The sequence below is a fragment of the Malaclemys terrapin genome, chromosome 23 (genome assembly GCF_027887155.1).
Source record: "Malaclemys terrapin pileata isolate rMalTer1 chromosome 23, rMalTer1.hap1, whole genome shotgun sequence".
NCBI classification, from domain to species: domain Eukaryota; kingdom Metazoa; phylum Chordata; order Testudines; family Emydidae; genus Malaclemys; species Malaclemys terrapin.
Genome location: NC_071527.1, coordinates 18,467,975 through 18,487,784, shown reverse-complemented (window position 1 = coordinate 18,487,784; position 19,810 = coordinate 18,467,975). Strand labels below are relative to the sequence as shown.

The 19,810-nt window shown below is 61.0% G+C and overlaps 1 protein-coding gene across 6 annotated transcripts in view; it reads right to left on the bottom strand.

Moving 5' to 3' along the window:
- Window positions 1-19,810, bottom strand: part of LOC128828485 (potassium channel subfamily T member 2-like) — a 50,501-nt gene that overhangs the window by 8,899 nt on the left and 21,792 nt on the right. For 2 of the 6 annotated variants that reach the window (XM_054013190.1, XM_054013191.1), the window contains exons 11-26: window positions 18,892-19,056; window positions 16,731-16,867; window positions 16,333-16,396; window positions 14,699-14,807; window positions 12,929-13,037; window positions 12,342-12,398; window positions 11,797-11,946; window positions 10,871-11,106; window positions 9,858-10,080; window positions 8,183-8,321; window positions 7,281-7,453; window positions 6,712-6,783; window positions 6,099-6,233; window positions 5,715-5,826; window positions 5,014-5,115; window positions 4,326-4,409 (exon numbers count right to left, since the gene is read on the bottom strand). In XM_054013190.1, the coding sequence (XP_053869165.1) occupies window positions 4,326-4,409; window positions 5,014-5,115; window positions 5,715-5,826; window positions 6,099-6,233; window positions 6,712-6,783; window positions 7,281-7,453; window positions 8,183-8,321; window positions 9,858-10,080; window positions 10,871-11,106; window positions 11,797-11,946; window positions 12,342-12,398; window positions 12,929-13,037; window positions 14,699-14,807; window positions 16,333-16,396; window positions 16,731-16,867; window positions 18,892-19,056 (2,067 nt within the window). The remainder of the gene's footprint in view (window positions 1-4,325; window positions 4,410-5,013; window positions 5,116-5,714; window positions 5,827-6,098; window positions 6,234-6,711; window positions 6,784-7,280; window positions 7,454-8,182; window positions 8,322-9,857; window positions 10,081-10,870; window positions 11,107-11,796; window positions 11,947-12,341; window positions 12,399-12,928; window positions 13,038-14,698; window positions 14,808-16,332; window positions 16,397-16,730; window positions 16,868-18,891; window positions 19,057-19,810) is intronic. The other 4 variants (XM_054013194.1, XM_054013196.1, XM_054013193.1 and 1 more) reach the window with 3 other exon arrangements.

Sequence of the window (19,810 nt, the reverse complement as noted above, 5' to 3'; positions counted from 1 at the left end):
CGGTCGAAATGACAGACTGGACCTCTACATAGAGTGTTTCCGCAGACGTGCACAGGCTGAAATTGTGGACAAACAACATCACTTGTCCCATAACCTCAGCCGTACAGAACGCAATGCCATCCACAGCCTCAGAAACAACTCTGACATTATCATCAAAGGGGCTGACAAAGGAGGTGCTGTAGTCATAATGAACAGGTCAGATTATGAACAGGAGGCTGCCAGGCAACTCTCCAAGACCACATTCTACAGGCCACTATCCTCTGATCCCACTGAGGAATACCAAAAGAAACTACACCATCTGCTCAAGAAACTCCCAGCTACAGTACGGGAACAAATCTACATGGACACACCCCCAGAACCCCGACCAGGGGTATTCTATCTGTTACCCAAGATCCATAAACCCGGAAACCCTGGACGGCCCATCATCTCAGGCATTGGCACTCTGACAGCAGGATTATCTGGCTATTTGGACACTCTCCTCAGACCCTATGCTACCAGCACTCCCAGCTATCTTCGAGACACCACCGACTTCCTGAGGAAACTACAATGCATTGGTGTTCTTCCTGAAAACACCATCCTGGCCACCATGGATGTAGAAGCACTTTATACCAATATTCCACATGAGGATGGACTACAAGCTGTCAGGAACAGTATCCCTGATGAGGCCACAGCAAACCTGGTGGCTGAGCTTTGTGACTTTGTCCTCACCCACAACCACTTCAGATTTGGGGACAACTTATACCTTCAAGTCAGTGGCACTGCTATGGGTACCCGCATGGCCCCACAGTATGCCAACATTTTTATGGCTGACTTAGAACAACGCTTCCTCAGCTCTCGTCCCCTAGTGCCCCTCCTCTACTTGCGCTACATTGATGACATCTTCATCATATGGACCCATGGAAAGGAGGCCCTTGAAGAATTCCACCTGGACTTCAACAATTTCCACCCCACCATCAACCTCAGCCTGGACCAGTCCACACAGGAGATCCACTTCCTGGACACTACAGTACAAATAAGTGATGGTCACATAAACACCACCCTATACCGGAAACCTACTGACCGCTATACATACCTACATGCCTCCAGCTTCCATCCAAGACACATCACACGATCCATTGTCTACAGCCAAGCCCTAAGATACAACCGAATTTGCTCCAACCCCTCAGACAGAGACAAACACCTACAAGATCTTTATCAAGCATTCGTAAAACTACAATACCCACCTGGGGAAGTGAGGAAACAGATTGACAGAGCAAGACGGGTACCCAGAAATCACCTACTGCAGGACAGGCCCAACAAGGACAATAACAGAACACCACTGGCCATCACATGCAGCCCCCAGCTAAAACCTCTCCAGCGCATTATCCACAATCTACAACCTATCCTGGAAAATGATCCCTCACTCTCACAGACCTTGGGAGGCAGGCCAGTCCTCGCTTACAGACAACCCCCCAACCTGAAGCAAACACTCAACTACACACCACACCACAGAAACACCAACCCAGGAACCTATCCCTGTAGCAAACCTCGTTGCCTACTCTGTCCCCATATCTACTCTGGCAACAGCATCAGAGGACCCAACCACATCAGCCACACCATCAGGGGCTCATTCACCTGCACATCCACTAATGTCATATATGCCATCATGTGCCAGCAATGCCCCTGTGCCATGTACATTGGCCAAACCGGACAGTCCCTCCGCAAAAGAATAAATGGACACAAATCGGACATCAGGAATGGTAACATACACAAGCCAGTAAGTGAACACTTCAATCTCCCTGGTCATTCTATCACAGATTTAAAAGTCACTGTCATTGAACAAAAAAACTTCAGAAACAGACTTCAAAGAGAAACAGCAGAACTAAAATTCATTTGCAAATTCAACACCATTAATCTGGGCTTGAATAGGGACTGGGAGTGGCTGGCTCATTACAGAAGCAGCTTTTCCTCTCCTGGAATTGACGCCTCCTCATCTATTATTGGGAGTGGACTACATCCACCCTGATTGAATTGGCCCTGTCAACACTGGTTCACCACTTGTGAAGTAACTCCCTGCTCTCCATGTGTCAGTATATAATGCCTGCATCTGTAACTTTCACTCTATGCATCCGAAGAAGTGAGGTTTTTACTCACGAAAGCTTATGCCCAAATACATCTGTTAGTCTTTAAGGTGCCACCAGACTCCTTGTTGTTTTTATCTTGAGTAGTTTTGTATCAGCTGAAAATTTTGCCACCTCGCTGTTTACCCCTTTTTCCAGATCATTTATGAATATGTTGAATAGCACTGGGCCCAGTACAGACCCCTGGGGACACCACTATTTACCTCTCTCCATTCTGAAAACTGACCAGTTATTCCTACCCTTTGTTTCACTGGAGTGCCTGGCACGGCTTTCAGGATCATCTAACCAGCCTTAATCTACTTTAATGACAAGTCTTTTGTTATCTTAATCACCTGCCCCTGGTTATAAACACACTCCCACCGAGAGCAGCACAGAACTCCTCACATATCATAGAATCACAGAACTAGAAGGGACCTCAAGAGGCAACTAGTCCAGTTCCCTGCACTCCTGGCAGGACTAAGTATTATCCAGACCATCCCTGACAGGGGTTTGTCCAATCGGCTCTTAAAAATCCCCAATGATGGAAATTCTACAACCTCCCTGGGCAATTTATTCCAGTGCTTAACCACTGACAGGTAGGACGTTTTTCCTAAAGTCCAACCTAAACCGCCCTTGCTGCAATTTAACCCATTGCTTCTTGTCCTGTCCTCAGAGGTTAACGAGAACAATTTACCTCCCTCCTCCTTGTAACAACCTTTTATGTACTTGGAAACTGTCCTCATCTCCCCTCTCAGTCTTCTCCTCTCCAGACTAAACAAAGCCAATTTTTCAATCTTCCCTCATAGCTCATGTTTTCTAGACCTTTCATCATTTCTGTTGCTCTTCTCTGGACTCTCTCCAATTTGTCCACATCTTTCCTGAATGTGGCGCCCAGAACTAGACACAATACTCCAGTTGAGGCCTAATCAGCATGGAGTAGAGCGGAAGAATTATTTCTCCTGTCTTGCTTACAACACTCCTGCTAATACATCCCAGAAGGATGTTTGCTTTTTTTGCAACAGCGTCGCACTGTTGACTCATATTTAGCTTGTGATCCACTATGACCCCCAGATCCCTTTCCGCAGTACTCCTTCCTAGGCCGTCATTTCCCATTGTGTATGTGCAACCGATTGTTTCCTCCTACGTGAAGTACTTTGCATTTGTCCTATTGAATTTCATCCTATTTCCTTCAGACCATTTCTCCAGTTTGAATTGTAATCCTATCCTCCAAAGCACTTGCAACTCCTCCCAGCTTGGTATCGTCCGCAAACTTTATAAGTATGCTCTCTATGCCATTAGCTAAATCATCGATGAAGATATTGACCAGAACCGGACCCAGAACCAATCCCTGCAGGACCCCACTCGTTATGCCCTTCCGGCATGACTGTGAACCACTGATAACTACTCTCTGGGGACGATTTTCCAACCCCCTTATAGTAGCTCCATGTAGGTTGTATTTCCCTACTTTGTGTGCAGTTAACTATGTGCAGTTAAGAGCTCTGTCTGGAGTTGGGGCATGTGCTGTGAGCAGAGCTCAGGTACAAAACTCGACGCCCTGCCCCTTCTAAATGGCACCCCTTGGACAGACAGAGGGCTGCGTGTGGGGATGGACAGACAGAGGGCCATGTGTGGGGCCAGCCAGACAGCTAGCCAGAGGGCCATGTGGGGGGACGGACAGACAGCTGGCCAGAGGGCCATGTGAGGGTACGGATAGACGGATGGACGGAGTGCTGTGTGTGGGGACGGACAGACGGAGGGCGTGTGAGGGGACGGAGGGACGGAGGGCGTGTGAGGGGACGGAGGGACGGAGGGCTGTGTGAGGGGATGGACAGACAGTTGGCCAGAGGGCCATGTGAGGGGATGGATGAACGGATGGACGGAGGGCTGTCTGTAGGGTTGGACAGATGGAGGGCCGTGTGAGGGGACGGATGGACGGAGGGCTGTGCGTAGGGATGGACAGACGGAGGGCCGTGTGAGGGGACGGATAGACGGATGGAAGGAGGGCTGTGTGAGGGGACGGACAGACAGCTGGCCAGAGGGCCGTGTGAGGGTACGGATAGACGGATGGAAGGAGGGCCGTGTGAGGGGACGCATCACCAGCCAGACAGATGTGTAAAGCAGAGGGATGGATAGGACAGGTGAGAGGCAGGCAGAGGGATGCAGACACACATGCCCAGAGGCCAGGGTGAGGGGCAGGTGCCAGGCAGCGCCTGGCCGAGTACTCACCGCGCACAGGAAGCCGGAGCCTGGCATGGAGTCAAGTCCCAGGAGCAGGCGGGTGATGGAGATCATGTAATCCTTCACGAACGACTGCAGGACGGGGGGAGGGTCAACGGGGAGCTTTCTGGGCCACCCCCCACCCGACTCCCCATCTCCCCCTGCTGGCAAGGAGGGGGTGGGGGCGGATCACACAGTGCAGCTCGGTGTGGCCAGCCTGGCCCCTGGACCCAGCACAGCCGGCTCTGGGCTGGCACGTCCTATGGGGGGGTGAGGGGGGCTGTAACGTCCCACGGGGGGGGGGGGGGCAGGAGTGGGGGGTTACCTGGATGGCTGGTTACCCAGGAGTGGGACTTTTCTGGAGCAGGGGGGTTACCTGGTAGAGAAGGAGACAAGGGGCTGCAGGGCTGGGAGTGGGGGAGGGGGTTCCCAGGAGCAGGGAATAGAGGGTATCCCCAGGGCGGGAGCCCAAGGGCAGGGAGGGGAGGTCCCTGAGGGTGGGGGGGTTCCCAGGGAGGGTCCCCAAGGGCAGGAAGGGGGGTCCCCAGAGGCAGGATGTTTCCCTGAGGGGGGTCCCTAAGGGCAGGGAGGGAAGGTCCCCACAGTCCCTGGGGTTTGGAGGGGGGTTGCTGGGAGTGGGGAGGGAGGGTCCCTGGGGCAGGGAGGGGGGTCCCCAGGCAGGGGGTCCCTGGGGTACCTGGTAGAGCAGCGTGTCCAGCATGCTGACGCTGAAGACCTTCCCCGCAGCGAAAGGCAGGCGGAACATGAACACCAGGTTGGAGCCATTCTCCCGTTCCTTCTGCGGGACAGAGCGAGTGACTGGGGCGCAGCATGTTGCGGGGGGGCAGGGTGCGGGGGGCAGCGGGCCGGGGTGCAGCAGGGGACGGAGGGGTGCTGGGGGGGCTAAGGGGTGCAGGAGGCCAGGGTGTTGGGGTGCAGCGGGGGGCACAGAACACAGTGGGGGGCAGGGGCGTAGGGGGGCAGGGGACTGGCGCAGCGCAGGAGGCAGCGGGGGCAGGGGGAGCAGGAGGGGACGGAGAGGTACTAGGGGGGCAGCATGGGGCAGGAGGTTGGGGTGCAGCGGAGGGCAGAGGCCCAGCAGGCGCAAGGGGCGGGGGGGCCAGGGGCCAGGGCACAGCAGAGGACAGGGAACCGGGGCACCGCAGGGGACAAAAGGGTACTGGGGGTGCAGCACGGGACAGGGGGCCGGGGCGCAGCGGAGGGCAGGAGGGCAGGGGACTGGGGCGCAGTGGGGGGAGGGGCGGGGTACCAGGGCAGCGCGAGGGGGCAGGGGCGCAGCGGGGGGAGGGGGCAGGAGACCAGGAGCAGGGGACTGGGTCAGCACAAGGGGGGAGGGGGGCGGAGGACTGGGGCAGCGCGGGGCCGGCCAGGCCGTACCTTCTCCAGCTTGGACAGGGCCAGCGCGTAGCGATCCTTGGCCTTGAACTGCATGAAGCGCATGTTGGCCGGGTGCGTCAGCTCCGTGATGATGTTCAGGCCTGGGAACAGCCTGTGGCGGGCACAGAGACAGGGTCAGACGGGCTCCTGGGCCCAGCTCCTCCCGCTCTAACCACTAGACCCTACTCCCCTCCCAGAGCTGGGGAGAGAACCCAGGAGTCCGGGCTCCCATCCCCCTGGCTCTAACCCACCAGCCCCCACTCCCCTCCCAGAGCTGGGGAGAGAACCCAGGAGTCCGGGCTCCCATCCTTCCCTGCTCTAACTCACTGGATCCCACAGCCAGGCAGGGAACCCAGGAGTCCTGGCTCCCCCCCTCCCGCATACCTGAACAGCGTCTGGACGTTAACGATGGTTTTGGCGTCAGCCATGTAGTCCTCGTCCGCGATCATGGAGCTCTCCTTGTCCACGACCACCATGTTGGCAGCAAAGGTCACGCCGCAGCGCAGCAGGTCATCCAGGCTGGGGGCCGGGGGGTCAGCGGTCGTGCCAGGCAGTGCCGTCCTGCCCCACGCCCCTCCCGCCCCATGTGTGCCCAGCCCCGCCTCCCCCTGGCAATACCGTGGGCCCTTCCTATGCCCGGCCCCCACTGGCTTCCACCCCGAGGGCCTCCAAAGCCACCCAAATGGTGACGCCGATGGGATGGGGGCAGGCGGGGGGCGGCCAGAGCTGGCCTGTGCCACCAGCCTCCCAGCTCAGCCCGGGACGGTGTCCGTGAGCCCAGGGCCAAAGTGGGGGTGGCCGGAGATCCAGAGGGGACAAGCGATTCGACCTCCCTCCCTCCCGGGCCCGCAGGCGGAACCACGAGGCTGCCCCGCCCCCAGCCCCTCCCGGGACCCCAGCTCCAGTCTCCACCCCCCAACCCCAGCTCACGCTGTTCGGTGCCAGACGAGCCCAGGAGCCCCCCCTCCCCGGTCCGCCCCATGCGGCACCTACTCACTTATCGATGGAGCCCACCATGTAATAGACCAGCGGGAACCAGCAGATCGCCTCCAGGAAATGGGTTTCTGGCCTGCAAGGGAAGTGGGGTGGCAGTGGGGGGGCAGACCCGAGCAGCACGGACTCGCAGACCGGGGGAGGGGCGTATCCCTGCCCCCACCCAATCTGCATTACTCTGCCCCTGCCCCACAACTCTGCCCCCCAGCCTCTGCCCCCCAACCCGGCGCCCCCCAGCTTCTGCCCCCGCCCCACTGCCTCCTGCCCCCAACCCCACACCCCCTGGCCTCTGCCCCCCATGTCCCCGCCCCACTGCTCCTGCCCACACCCCACTGCCTCTGCCCCCCAACCCCGCGCCCCCCAGCTTCTGCCCCCGCCCCACTGCTCCTGCCCCCAACCCCACACCCTCTGCCCACACTCCACTGCCTCCGACCCCATCCCAATGCTCCTGGCCACGCCCCGCTGCCTCCTGCCCCCCAACCCCACACCCCCTGGCCTCTGCCCCCGCCCCCAGCCCATGCCTGTGCCCTGGTGGCCGCCCCCCATCCCCTTTGCCCGGGGCAGGCCCCGTACGTGTTCTCCAGCAGCAGCACAATGGGGTTGAGCTCCTTGCGGGGCCGGTAGTAGGCCCGCAGCGGCACGATGAAGTTGTACAGCCCGTTGGCGGCTCTCTCGGCCGAGACGATGATGAGCTTGTTCTGGAAGTGGTAGGCGCGGGCGTCCTCGTACGGGTAGTGGTGGCAGCTCTGCGGGGGCAAGCGGGGTTCGCCGGGGGCACAACCCCCCCATTCCCTGCCAGTGCTGAGACTGGCGCCTGTGACCGCCCAGGGATCTGAGTTGGCTGGGGGTACAGCTGGCTTCTGGGGTGGCAGCACTGCGGGGGTTAACCCCCACCGATCCCCCGGCTGGGAGGGGGCGTGACCCATCCCCCATTTCCCACCAGCAAAGCGGGGGTTAAACCCCACCGATCTCCCAGCTGGGAGGAGGCGTGACCCATCCCCCATTTCCCACCAGCAAAGCGGGGGTTAAACCCCACCGATCCCCCAGCTGGGAGGGGGCGTGACCCATCCCCCATTTCCCACCAGTAAAGCGGGGGTTAAACCCCACCGATCCCCCGGCTGGGAGGGGGCGTGACCCATCCCCCATTTCCCTCTGATCCCCAGCTGGAGACCCGGGACTGGGGTGGGGGGTGACCCCCTCCCCATTCCTTCCTGGACCTATACGTTGGGTGGGGGTGTATCATCCTTTGCTCACTTGTGCCCCAAACAGGCCATGGGTAGGTGCACCTACCCCCCATCCTCCCCCACCCTCTGCCGTGCCTGCCCCCCAGCCCCTCGCCTACAGCCTCCCCGGGGACTGGTCATGTGTCCCTGGGGTGGCCCCAGGGGCAGGGACCCCTGGGATGGTGCTGGGGGCCCAACTCAGGGCCCCTTGGCATCCCCCCCCACGGGCGTCTTGCCCAACCCTGGCGATACCTTGTCTAACCGCAGGCAGCAGAAGGGGATCTTCTCCTGGACCAGGTGGCAGAGGGTGGGGGAGCTGCCGATGTAGGGGGAGTTGGTGGGGTAACCCTTCACCCAGCTGGAAGACCAAGAGAGAGGGGGGAAGGAGGAGCTGGGGGGCGGGGAGAGGGGGAGGCTGGCACCCTTTGCGGGGCCTCATGCCTCATAGAGAATCATAGAATCTCAGGGTTGGAAGGGACCTCAGGAGGTATCTAGTCCAACCCCCTGCTCAAAGCAGGACCAACTCCCAACTAAATCATCCCAGCCAGGGCTTTGTCAAGCCGGGTCTTAAAAACCTCCACGGAAGGAGATTCCACCACCTCCCTAGGTAACGCATTCCAGTGCTTCACCACCCTCCTAGTGAAAAAGTGTTTCCTAATATCCAACCTGGACCTCCCCCACTGCAACTTGAGACCATTGCTCCTTGTTCTGTCATCTGCCACCACTGAGAACAGCCGAGCTCCATCCTCTTTGGAACCCCCCTTCAGGTAGTTGAAGGCTGCTATCAAATCCCCCCCTCATTCTTCTCTTCTGGAGACTAAACAATCCCAGTTCCCGCAGCCTCTCCTCATAAGTCATGTGCTCCAGCCCCCTAATCATTTTTGTTGCCCTCCGCTGGACTCTTTCCAATTTTTCCACTTCCTTCCTGTAGTGTGGGGCCCAAAACTGGACACAGTATTCCAGATGAGACCTCACCGGTGCCGAATAGAGGGGAATGATCACGTCCCTCGATCTGCTGGCAGTGCCCCTACTTATACAGCCCAAAATGTTGTTAGCCTTCTTGGCAACAAGGGCACACTGCTGACTCATATCCAGCTTCTCGTCCACTGTGACCCCTAGGTCCTTTTCTGCAGAACTGCTGCCTAGCCATTCGGTCCCTAGTCTGTAGCAGTGCATGGGATTCTTCCGTCCTAAGTGCAGGACTCTGCACTTGTCCTTGTTGAACCTCATCAGATTTCTTTTGGCCCAATCCTCTAATTTGTCTGGGTCCCTCTGTATCCTATCCCTACCCTCCAGCGTATCTACCACTCCTCCCAGCTTAATGTCATCTGCAAACTTGCTGAGGTGTAGCCGTGCCGTCCTCCAGATCATTAATGAAGATATGGAACAAAACCGGCCCCGGGCGCATAGCCCCAAAGCGCCAGGCCGAGCGCATTGGAGCTGGGCAGAAGATGCGGGCATCCCGCCAAGCCGAGCAGCTCCTTCCAACTGGGTTAGTGCCACGGGGCATGGGCGTCTGTCTGTGCCCTGGGCAGCCCTCAACTCTCGGGGGTCCCCCGTGTGCCCCCCAACGCCGCACACCCACATGCATGGAGACACACGCACATGCTGTCGTTGGCAAAGCCCCCATGGGGTCTCCCATGCCAGGGGGGAGCATGTGGGCATTGGGGGATCATGGCTCCCGACCCACGGAAAGCCACCCCCCTCCCCACTGCTATAAACATTTCCCGTTGGGACCCTGCAGGGGGCACTGCAGATCCAGGACTGAATTCGGGGGGGCAGCATGGGCGTACCCCAGAGGCAGGTCCCTACGTGTCCCACTCCCCTCCGTCCCCATGGCCCCTCTGTGGACGGGGCCAGTCAGGACACTGAGACCCCCCCAGCTCGAGCCGCGTCACACAGGACCCCGGGGCGGGCGGGTCCTTACGTGCTGGAGGCGGCAGAGTCGTCGTCAGAGTGGGTGGCCTCGTCCTCCGACTGGTCGCTCAGGAGGTCGAAGGTGGGGCTGGGGATGGCGTCCACCACCTCCAGCACGGGGGCGATGCTGTGACGTTTCTCGGTGCCCATCGGGTCGGCCGGCAGGCCCAGCGTGGTTCCGTCTGCGCTGTCCGGGCTGCTGCCAGAGTCCGGCAGGTCCATGGCCACCGTCCCTGCACGGCCGGGGGGTGGGCGGGTCAGGGCACTCTTGGGGGGGCAGGACCCTGAGCCCAGCCGTCCCGGCTGCCCCCACACGCCTCCCCCGGCCCACAGGAGGGCATCTGGGGCAGCCAGGGGCTGATTCAGTGACACGCCCCTGAGGGGGGGCAGGCTGAGCTCCAGCAAACTCATACCACATGGTGCCACCCAGCTGGGCTGGACTGGACCCCAGACCCCAGCTGGGCCCTGCCCCATCAGCCACCTGGTGCCCTGCCCCCTGGTTCGGAAAGGGGGCAGCTGGGCCTGTGCTGGGTGGGGATTGGCTAGGGAGGGGCGAAGGGCTGGCTGGGGATTGGTGGGCCCCATGCTGAGTGATGATTGGCTGGGGAAGTGTGAAGGGGCGGGTGGGAATTAATAAGGGAGGGTGGGGCCCAGTACTGGATGATGATTGGCTGGGGTAGTATGACAAGCCAGATAGAGTTTGGTGGGAGTTTGGCAGGCCCCATGCTAAATGATGATTGGTGGGGGACTCCGGGGCCGGGGGGGGGGGGGTGTCCCATGCTGGGCAGTGATTGGCTGAGACCTGACGGGCCAGTGGGGGGGGGGGGTGGAGAAGGCTGGGGCTTGGTGCTGAGTTCTGATTGGCTGAGGCAGGGTGAAGAGCCAGCAGGGGATTGGTGGAGAATTGGTGGGCTCCGTGCCGGATGGCGATTGGCTGGAGAGGTGTGAAGGGCCGGCTGGGGACCGGGAGCCCCGTGCGGATTGGCTGGGGCGGGGTGATGGGCGGGGAGGCCGGGAGCTCACCCATGCTGGCGATGATGCTGTGCACGGGCAGCCGCGTCAGGCCGTGGTAAGCCGGGGGGGCCCGGCGGCTCTGGTGCAGATGCTCCTGCTGGCGGAAGATGAAGGCCGAGTTCTCCTCCTTGGAGATGTTGATGTAGAAGCAGGTGTCGGAGGAGGCCAGGATGTGGCAGGGCCCTGGGTTCAGCAGGATGTTGTTCTTGTCCTCCCGGCACACGCCGATCAGGCACACCCCGTACCTGCCGGGCAGCCAGGGTCAGCGCCTGGGACCCCCGGGAGGAGGCTCAGCCCTGGGGAGCTGGGGGAGGGAGGCGTGTGTGCAAGCCAGCTCGGAGTGCGTGGGGGTGCAATACGTGTGTGGGCCTGGCTGGGGGTACGTGTGCTCCTGAGTAGAGAAGCATGTGCAAGCTGGATCATGCGCATGCACAGGGGGGCGTGTGGGTGAGGATGTCTGTGCATGTGCAAGGGCATGTAAGTGTGTGTCTGCAGGCGTGGCATGAGTGTGCATGTGTGTAAGCGCGTGCAAGGAGATAGAAGAGTGTCCCAATGTGTGTAAGTGTGGGCATAAGTGTGTGAGCATGTGCACAACTGTGCACGTGTGTGCATGTGCAAGGGTGTGCACCGATGTGTTTAAGTGTGTGCATACGTGTGTGAGCATGTGCACAACCATGCACATGTGCGTGCATGTGCAAGGGTGTGCATCAGTGTGTGTAAGCATGCACACCAGGATATAAGCATGCCCATGCACATGCAAGCAGATGGAAGGGTGTGCATCAATGTGTGTAAGCGTGTGCATGAGTGTATGAGCACGTGTGTGAGCGTGGGCACAAGCATACACGTGTGTGTCCATGTGCAAGGGTATGCCAGTGTGCCAGCACACGGAGGTGCACACATGGCATGTGGAGCCGCCCTCCCCCGGCCCCGCTTACCTCTTGTGGGCGTGGAAGGATGCGTAGGTGAAGCTTTTGCCCTGGTATTGGCCCAGGAACTTGCTGTCCTCCAGCCGGACGTGGTAGACCTCGTTAGCCGAGCACCGGCTGTACATCCTCTGCCATTGCTCCGGCGAGGCGGGGCCGTCTCTGAGGGGGGAGAGACGCCCCCCACGTGCATCACAGCCCTGGGGTCGGGAGGGGGGCTCTCCTGACCACTGCCCAGAAGGGAGGGGAGCCCTGGCCTGTGGACTCACCCCGACGAGAGGACTCCAGGCCAGTGTCGCTGGTGCCTGGGTCACGGCAGGGAAAGTCCACGGGGCTCCAGCCATGCACAGAACGCAGGGGGGGGGGGGATCTCCCAGAGCTGGGCAGGGTTGGGGCCCCTCCCTCTGCTGCTCGCCCAGCTCTGGATGCAGGGGCTCCAACCGCAGGGTCGGCCCCAGGACAAGGGGCCCCAGCGTCTCCTCCTGGCCTGTGATCCGGGGCAAGTGCGTACCCTCCCCCTGCAGCCCGTCACCCACCCAGGCCCAGCCCGGACTCACCTGGACAGGGGCTGCCAGGCGCTCGGCCGCGGCTTGAAGGGCTCCATGGGGGCAGTTCTGTCCAAAGGCACCAAGGGGCAAATGAGAACCAACCCCATCCCCCACCCTGGCAATCGGCTCAGGCTCTCTGCACACTCAGGCAGTTGCTGCTTGGGTGAGGCTCCCCCACCCTGCTGCTGACTCCTGCCTCCTGCCTCCCCCCGTGCCCCCGATGCTGTTTCCTCCCCCGCCCTGGCACTGGCTTCTGTCCCCCTTCTTTCTCAGTGCTGCTGGGGGGGCACAAGAGAGCTCCGGGGCAGGAGGAAGTGCCATGGGGCTCCCTGGTCCCACTCCCCCTTGACTGCCTTCCCTCCCAGAGGAGTTTGAGTACTGACCCCAGGGTGGGGGGACAGACCTGCTGCTGGGGTGTGATTGGCCGGACCCCCAGAGCAGTGGGGCTGAGAGTCAACACCCCACTGGGATGGGCTGAGTGGGATCCCCAGCCCCGAAAGCGATTGGCTCAGGCTCTGTGCAGACTCAGGCAGTGCAGCTGGATCTAGTCTGGCCCCAGCTGGGGCAGTCAGCCAGCGACGGGCACAACTACTCACTGTCCCCGCGAGGTGTGGATCAGCAGTGTGATGAGGGTGGACGTGGCTGGACACACACAGTTCAGAGCCAACATGGCGTACTTGAATTCTTCTTCGCAGACCACGTGATCTGGAGAGAGACGCACGTGGGCTGGGAGCCAGGGCCGGGGCTGTCCCGGAGGAGCTGGGCCCGCTCCCCCAGCCGCTTGCTTCCTTCGTCCGTCTCTTCCTTCTTCCCTCCCTCCACCTATCCTCCTGCCTCTACTAGCTCTGCCAGCTATCCGTCCACCAGCCACCCGACCACCTTCCCTCCTTCTATAGCTGTCCCTCCATCCCCGTCCGCTCCTCCGTCTGACCCGTCCCTCCATCCCCGTCCTCTCCTCCGTCTGACCCGTCCCTCCATCCCCGTCCGCTCCTCTGTCTGATCCATCCCTCCATCCCCGTCCGCTCCTCCGTCTGACCCATCCCTCCATCCCCGTCCTCTCCTCCGTCTGACCCGTCCCTCCATCCCCGTCCTCTCCTCCGTCTGACCCGTCCCTCCATCCCCGTCCGCTCCTCCGTCTGATCCATCCCTCCATCCCCGTCCGCTCCTCCGTCTGATCCATCCCTCCATCCCCGTCCACTGTGTCTGCTCTATTCATCTACCCTCCGTCTGACCCGTCCCTCCATCCCCGTCCACTCCTCCGTCTTATCCATCCCTCCATCCCCGTCCGCTCCTCCGTCTGACCCGTCCCTCCATCCCCGTCCGCTCCTCCGTCTGACCCGTCCCTCCATCCCCGTCCTCTCCTCCGTCTGACCCGTCCCTCCATCCCCGTCCTCTCCTCCGTCTGACCCGTCCCTCCATCCCCATCCGCTCCTCCGTCTGACCCGTTCCTCCATCCCCGTCCTCTCCTCTGTCTGACCCATCCCTCCATCCCCGTCCTCTCCTCTGTCTGATCCATCCCTCCATCCCCGTCCGCTCCTCCGTCTGATCCATCCTTCCATCCCCGTCCGCTCCTCTGTCTGACCCGTCCCTCCATCCCCGTCCTCTCCTCGTCTGACCCGTTCCTCCATCCCCGTCCTCTCCTCTGTCTGATCCATCCCTCCATCCCCGTCCTCTGTGTCTGCTCTATTCATCTACCCTCCATCTGACCCATCCCTCCATCCCCGTCTGCTCCTCCGTCTGACCCGTCCCTCCATCCCCGTCTGCTCCTCCGTCTGACCCGTCCCTCCATCCCCGTCCTCTCCTCTGTCTGACCCGTCCCTCCATCCCCGTCCGCTCCTCCGTCTGACCCGTCCCTCCATCCCCGTCCTCTCCTCCGTCTGACCCGTCCCTCCATCCCCGTCCTCTCCTCTGTCTACTATTCATCTATCCTCCGTCTGACCCGTCCCTCCATCCCCGTCCACTCCTCCGTCTGACCCGTCCCTCCATCCCCGTCCGCTCCTCCGTCTGACCCATCCCTCCATCCCCGTCCACTGTGTCTGCTCTATTCATCTACCCTCCGTCTGACCCATCCCTCCATCCCCATGTACATCCCCATCTTCCCATTTATCCACCCTCATTCATAATCCTCTATCCAGCCAACCCTCCATCCTCCTACAAACCCATCATCCATCCCTCCAGCCCCATAGACACCCCCCTCTCTCTCCCCTCTCCCTCACTGTCGACCACTGCAGGAGCACGGAGCGGGGGCAGGAGAGGGTGCCAGGGGCACAGCGGAGGCAGGTGCATGGCAGAGGCAGGGCAGGGGGCAGAGAGGGCCCACCAGGGGCCAGGGTGGGGAAGTGCAGCGGGCAGGGCGGACAGCTCACCTGCGAATTTGATGTGGAACTTGTTCTCGGGTTTGAGGATCTGCACATACAGGGGGCAGTTGGGGGCAAAGTCCTTGACCGCCCAGGCCCTGAGGATGGTCTGATGATCCTGGGGGGCGGGCAAGATGGGGCAGAGCATCACAGCCAGGCCAGGCCCCCCATGTTTCCCCCAGGTACCAGGAGAGATCACACTTCCCCCCACTGCCCTCCTGCAGCCCCCAGCGCCCCGCGGAGGATGGAGAACCGGACAACACGGCCTCTGCCAGCGCGTATCTAAAGAAGCCAGTGCAGGAGAGCTGTGCAGCCCAGCACGCAGCACAACGGGGCCCTGATCTTGGTCAGGGTTGTGATGTTGCACTCTGTGATTTTATGACAGTATCCTGATGAGTGTGACTATAATTCCAGTGTGACTGGAATATGCTTCATGCAAAAGGTCTCTTGTAAGGTATCATTACAAAGCTTATAATGATAAGGATAATGAGGGTGATCATCCTATTTGTATAAATGTACCGTTCTTGTATCTGAAACTAGAAATATGAAGTATTACTCTGAAGTCCTATTGTAGTTATTCAAAGTGGGAGCCATTAATGGTGGTTTGGAATCTTGATGGCTCCCGTTAACCAGGACAATTGACTGTAGATGGCTCTGTTTACTTGCACCCATCCTGTGAGTCAGGCCGGGAAGAATGAAGGCTTGGGGTCTCCCAGGACATGTGACCATGTCACCTGGTACTGGAATCCATCTTAAACCTGGTACTTTTCCATTTAGAAGGAAGGATGGGGACCCAGAGAGACAAAAGATTCCTGACTTGTGCCAAAGCTATAAAAGGGAGTGGAACAAAGGGGCTGCAGTCATGAGAAAGCCCCTAGTTACCACCTGAGCTGGAACTAACAAGGACTGTACCGGGGAAAGGATTGGGCCCAGACTAGGAAGGCGTCTAGTCTGTGAAAGAAGCTTATTGGAACATCTCTGAGGGTGAGATTTCATCTGTATTCAGTTTCCTACTGTATCAGGCTTAGACTTGCGAGTTTTGTTTTATTTTGTTTGGTGACTTACTTTGTTCTGTCTGTTATTACTTGGAACCACTTAAATCCTACTTTTTATACTTAATAAAATCACTTTTTATCTTATTAATTAACCCAGAATAAGTAATTAGTACCTGAGGGAGCAAACAGCTGTGCATCTCTCTCTATCAGTGTTATAGAGGGCGAACAATTTATGAGTTTACTCTGTATAAGTTTTATACCAAGTACAACGGATTTATTTGGGGTTTGGACCCCATTGGGAACTGGGTATCTGGGTGCGGGAGACAGGAGCACTTTCTAAGCCGTTTTCAGTTAAGTCTGCAGCTTGTGGGGGACGTGGTTCAGACCTGGGTCAGTGTTGCAGCAGGCTGGCGTGTCTGGCTCAACAAGGCAGGGTACTGAAGTCCCAAGCTGCCAGGGAAAACGGGCTCAGAGGTAGAGTCAGCCCACCAGGTGGCAGTCCCAACGGGGTCTCTGTGACTGAACCTGTCACAGGGGTATCTGGGTGCTACCCTGTAATAAATACCCTCCCCCCCGGTACCATCTTTAACCCTGTGCTGGGGTCGGCTGGGTTGCCCGCAGGGTGGGATATCAGTGCATGGCACCTACCGCAGCGATCCGGTCCCCTTCGAAGCGGTTGCTGAGGATAAAGCAGGCCTCTGCGTCATCCATCCTTCGGCGGGGGGAGAAGAGATGGAGGTTAGCAGGAAACCAGACCCCAGCGGGGCAGCTTGGACCAGCTGGGGGGAGCAAAGTGGCTGGAGACAGGATGGGACTGGACCCCTTGTCCCCCCTCACAGACAGGTCCAGCCCCCTGCCCCGGCACCACTCCCCTCACAGACAGTGTGGGGCAGGGCCCCCCATGTGGGTCCGCCAGCTGGCTGGGGGGCAGCCAAGGTGTTCCGACCCTATTGGCCAGTTCCATCGATTTCTTCTGTCCATTGGCTGAGGGGGATGGGAGGAAGGGCCCCCCAGGCCTGGGGCAGCCCCGCCCGGCTGGCACTCACTTGGCCCGCATGAGGTCCTGGTCCTTGAGGGCTGAGCCCTGCAGGAAGATGACGCGCTGGGACCAGAGCGGGATCTGCAGCACCCGCCTCACCGCCACGTCCATCTCCGTGGGGCACAGGATCACCACATAGTAGTCCTGCCGGGGAGACACGGGGCATGGTCAGGGCACGGCCAGCCCTCTACACCTCCCCAGGCCAGCCCCCCAGGCCAGTCGCCCCATGCCAGCCCCATATCCCAGCACAGCCAGCCCCCCGGGCTAGCCGCCCCCATGCCAGTCCCCCTGGCCAGCCACCCCCTTTCCATCCACCACCCTCCCCTCACACTTCCATGGGGTCCTGAGGGTTCAGGGCGCACCGAGCTCCAGCCTCGGGTGACGCCAGCCCTTCGCCTGCCCGCTGAGACGCTCTGCGCCCTGCACCACAATGGGCAGCCCCCTGCATCCAGGGCGGGGGCAACGCGCATTGCTAGCCCAGACCCCCCCACATGGCCGCAGAGCGGTGCCAAGGCACCAGCCCATTGGGGCCCCCTGGAGCAGCCCCCCCCAGCGCCATTCCTCCGCACTTCCCCAGCTGGAATCAGGGCTCAGCGCCCTCTTGTGCCCACGGTGCTCAGCTCTGCCTACTGCGGTACAGGGTGGGGGTCCAGAGCTTCGCTCTACCGGGGTCGATGCCCCCTGCCCCACACCTGCCCCGGGCTGGGACTGCGCTCCCAACCTCCAGCCCTGCAGTGGCGGAGCACCCCCCTAGCAGGCAGCAATAGTAACCTCTTATCCGGTAGGGCACTGGCCCCTCTGCCGGGGATACCCAGGGTCTGCCCCCTTCCCTGGCCATAATGCAGCACAGAGCCAACAGCGCTCCGTCCAGGGCATGACGCTGCCATCCTGGGGTTCTACTCCTGGCTCCACCCTCTCCGTGCCTCAGTTTCCCCTTTGTCTACTTACAGGGGTTACCCTCAATTTATCCTGAGAACCCAGGATTGGGCCCTGAGAGCTTTCAAAGCATGTTTTTCCCGGAGTGGAGAGGGGGGCATTGAGTCAGCTGCCCCATCTATGTCTCCCCGCAGCCCAGTTGCTGGTTCGATTCCTGGGCAAGGGAGATAAAATGGGTCGCTCTGTTCCCTGCGCCCTCCTCCCACCTGGGCTGTGCCAGGCACAAAGGCCATGCAAGAAACGGTGCAGCAGTCTGTGGGGGTGTCTCATTTGCATATATAAATATGCAAATCACCCCTTCTGCTAGTTGAGGGCGTTGCTCCTGATTTGACAAGGAGGGAATGTGCTGGCAGGTGGTGGTGGGGAGGGGAAGGGGCAGACCAGGGTGTGCAGCGAGTGTGGGAGCAAACAGTTCATTAACCCCCCAAAACCTGAACTGGACCCCCAGACTTTCCTGTCCAAATCTTACCCCAAGCCCCGTGCTGACCCCTCAAAACCCGGCCCTGCCCCCACCTCCACATTGACCCCCCCAACCATGTTCTGCCCCCCAAACCCCACACTGACCCCCCAAACCCTGTCCTGATCTTCAAACCCCACACTGACCCCCCAAACCCTGTCCTGATCCCCAAGCTCCACACTGACCCCCCCAAACCCTGTCCTGCCCCCCAACCCCACACTGACCCCCCAAACCCTGTCCTGCCCCCCAAGCTCCACACTGACCCCCCCAAACCCTGTCCTGCCCCCCAAGCTCCACACTGACCCCCCCAAACCCTGTCCTGCCCCCCAAGCCGCACACTGACCCCCCCAAACCCTGTCCTGCCCCCCAAGCTCCACACTGACCCCCCAAACCCTGTCCTGCCCCCCAAGCTCCACACTGACCCCCCCAAACCCTGTCCTGTCCCCCAAGCCGCACACTGACCCCCCCAAACCCTGTCCTGATCCCCAAGCCCCACACTGACCCCCCCAAACCCTGTCCTGTCCCCCAAGCCGCACACTGACCCCCCCAAACCCTGTCCTGATCCCCAAGCCGCACACTGACCCCCCCAAACCCTGTCCTGCCCCCCAAGCCCCACGCTGACCCCCCAAACCCTGTCCTGCCCCCCAAGCCCCACGCTGACCCCCGAACCCTGGCCGGAGACAATGCCTGTGCAGAGCTGGGAGCTGCCCACCCCCAGAGCAGCTGGCACTGTGGGTGTTTGGGGTGAGCTCCTTCGCCCCCGGCCCCCTCTCACCTGCAGGCGGGGGTGGGCGTAGAACTCGTTGAGGAAGTCCATGAGCAGGTCGATCTTGAGGGAGCTCACGCACAGCACCACGTGCTTCTCCGTCTGCGCCCGGTACCGGCTGTAGTTGCCCCCCGACTTCTGGCGCTCCATCCACAGGAAGACCAGCTGCTCGAACTGTGGGAGAGGGCGGGGAGCCGGCCTTAGGGGGCCCCAGCGCAGTGCTAGGGGGCACGGTGCCACCCGGAACGGGGCGGGGGCTCAACAGGGGGCGCCGGGCTGTGGGGGGCTCGGCGGGGGGCACGGGGCTGTGGGGGGAGAGGGGCGGGGGCTCGGCGGGGGGCGCTGGGCTGTGGGGAGTGGGGGGGTTCAGCGGGGGGTGCTGGGCTGCGGGGAGCAGGGCGGGGGCTTGTCGGGGGGCACTGGGCTGCGGGGAGCAGGGCGGGGGCTCGGCGAGGGGCGCTGGGCTTCGGGAAGGAGGGGGTCGGCGGGGGTGCTGGCCTTCAGGGAGTGGGGCAGGGGCTCGGCGGGGGGGCGCCGGACTGCAGGGAGGGGGCAGGAGCTCAGCGGGGGGCGCCAGGCTGCGAGGAGGGGTTGGGGACTTGGCGAGGGGCGCTGGGCTGCGGGGACCGGGGGGGCTCGCCGGGGGGTGCTGGTCTGCAGGAAGAGGGGGGGCTCAGTGGGGGGCACTGGGCTGCGGGAAGAGGGTGGGGCTCGGTGGGGCGCGCTGGGCTGCAGGAAGAGGGGGGGCTCAGTGGGGGGCACTGGGCTGCAGGAAGAGGGTGGGGCTCGGTGGGGCGCCCTGGGCTGCGGGAAGAGGGGGGGCTCAGTGGGGGGCGCTGGGCTGCGGAGAGGGGTCGGGGGCTCGCCGGGGGGGTGCTGGGCTGCGGGAAGAGGGGGGGCTCGGCGGGGGGCACTGGGCTGCAGGAAG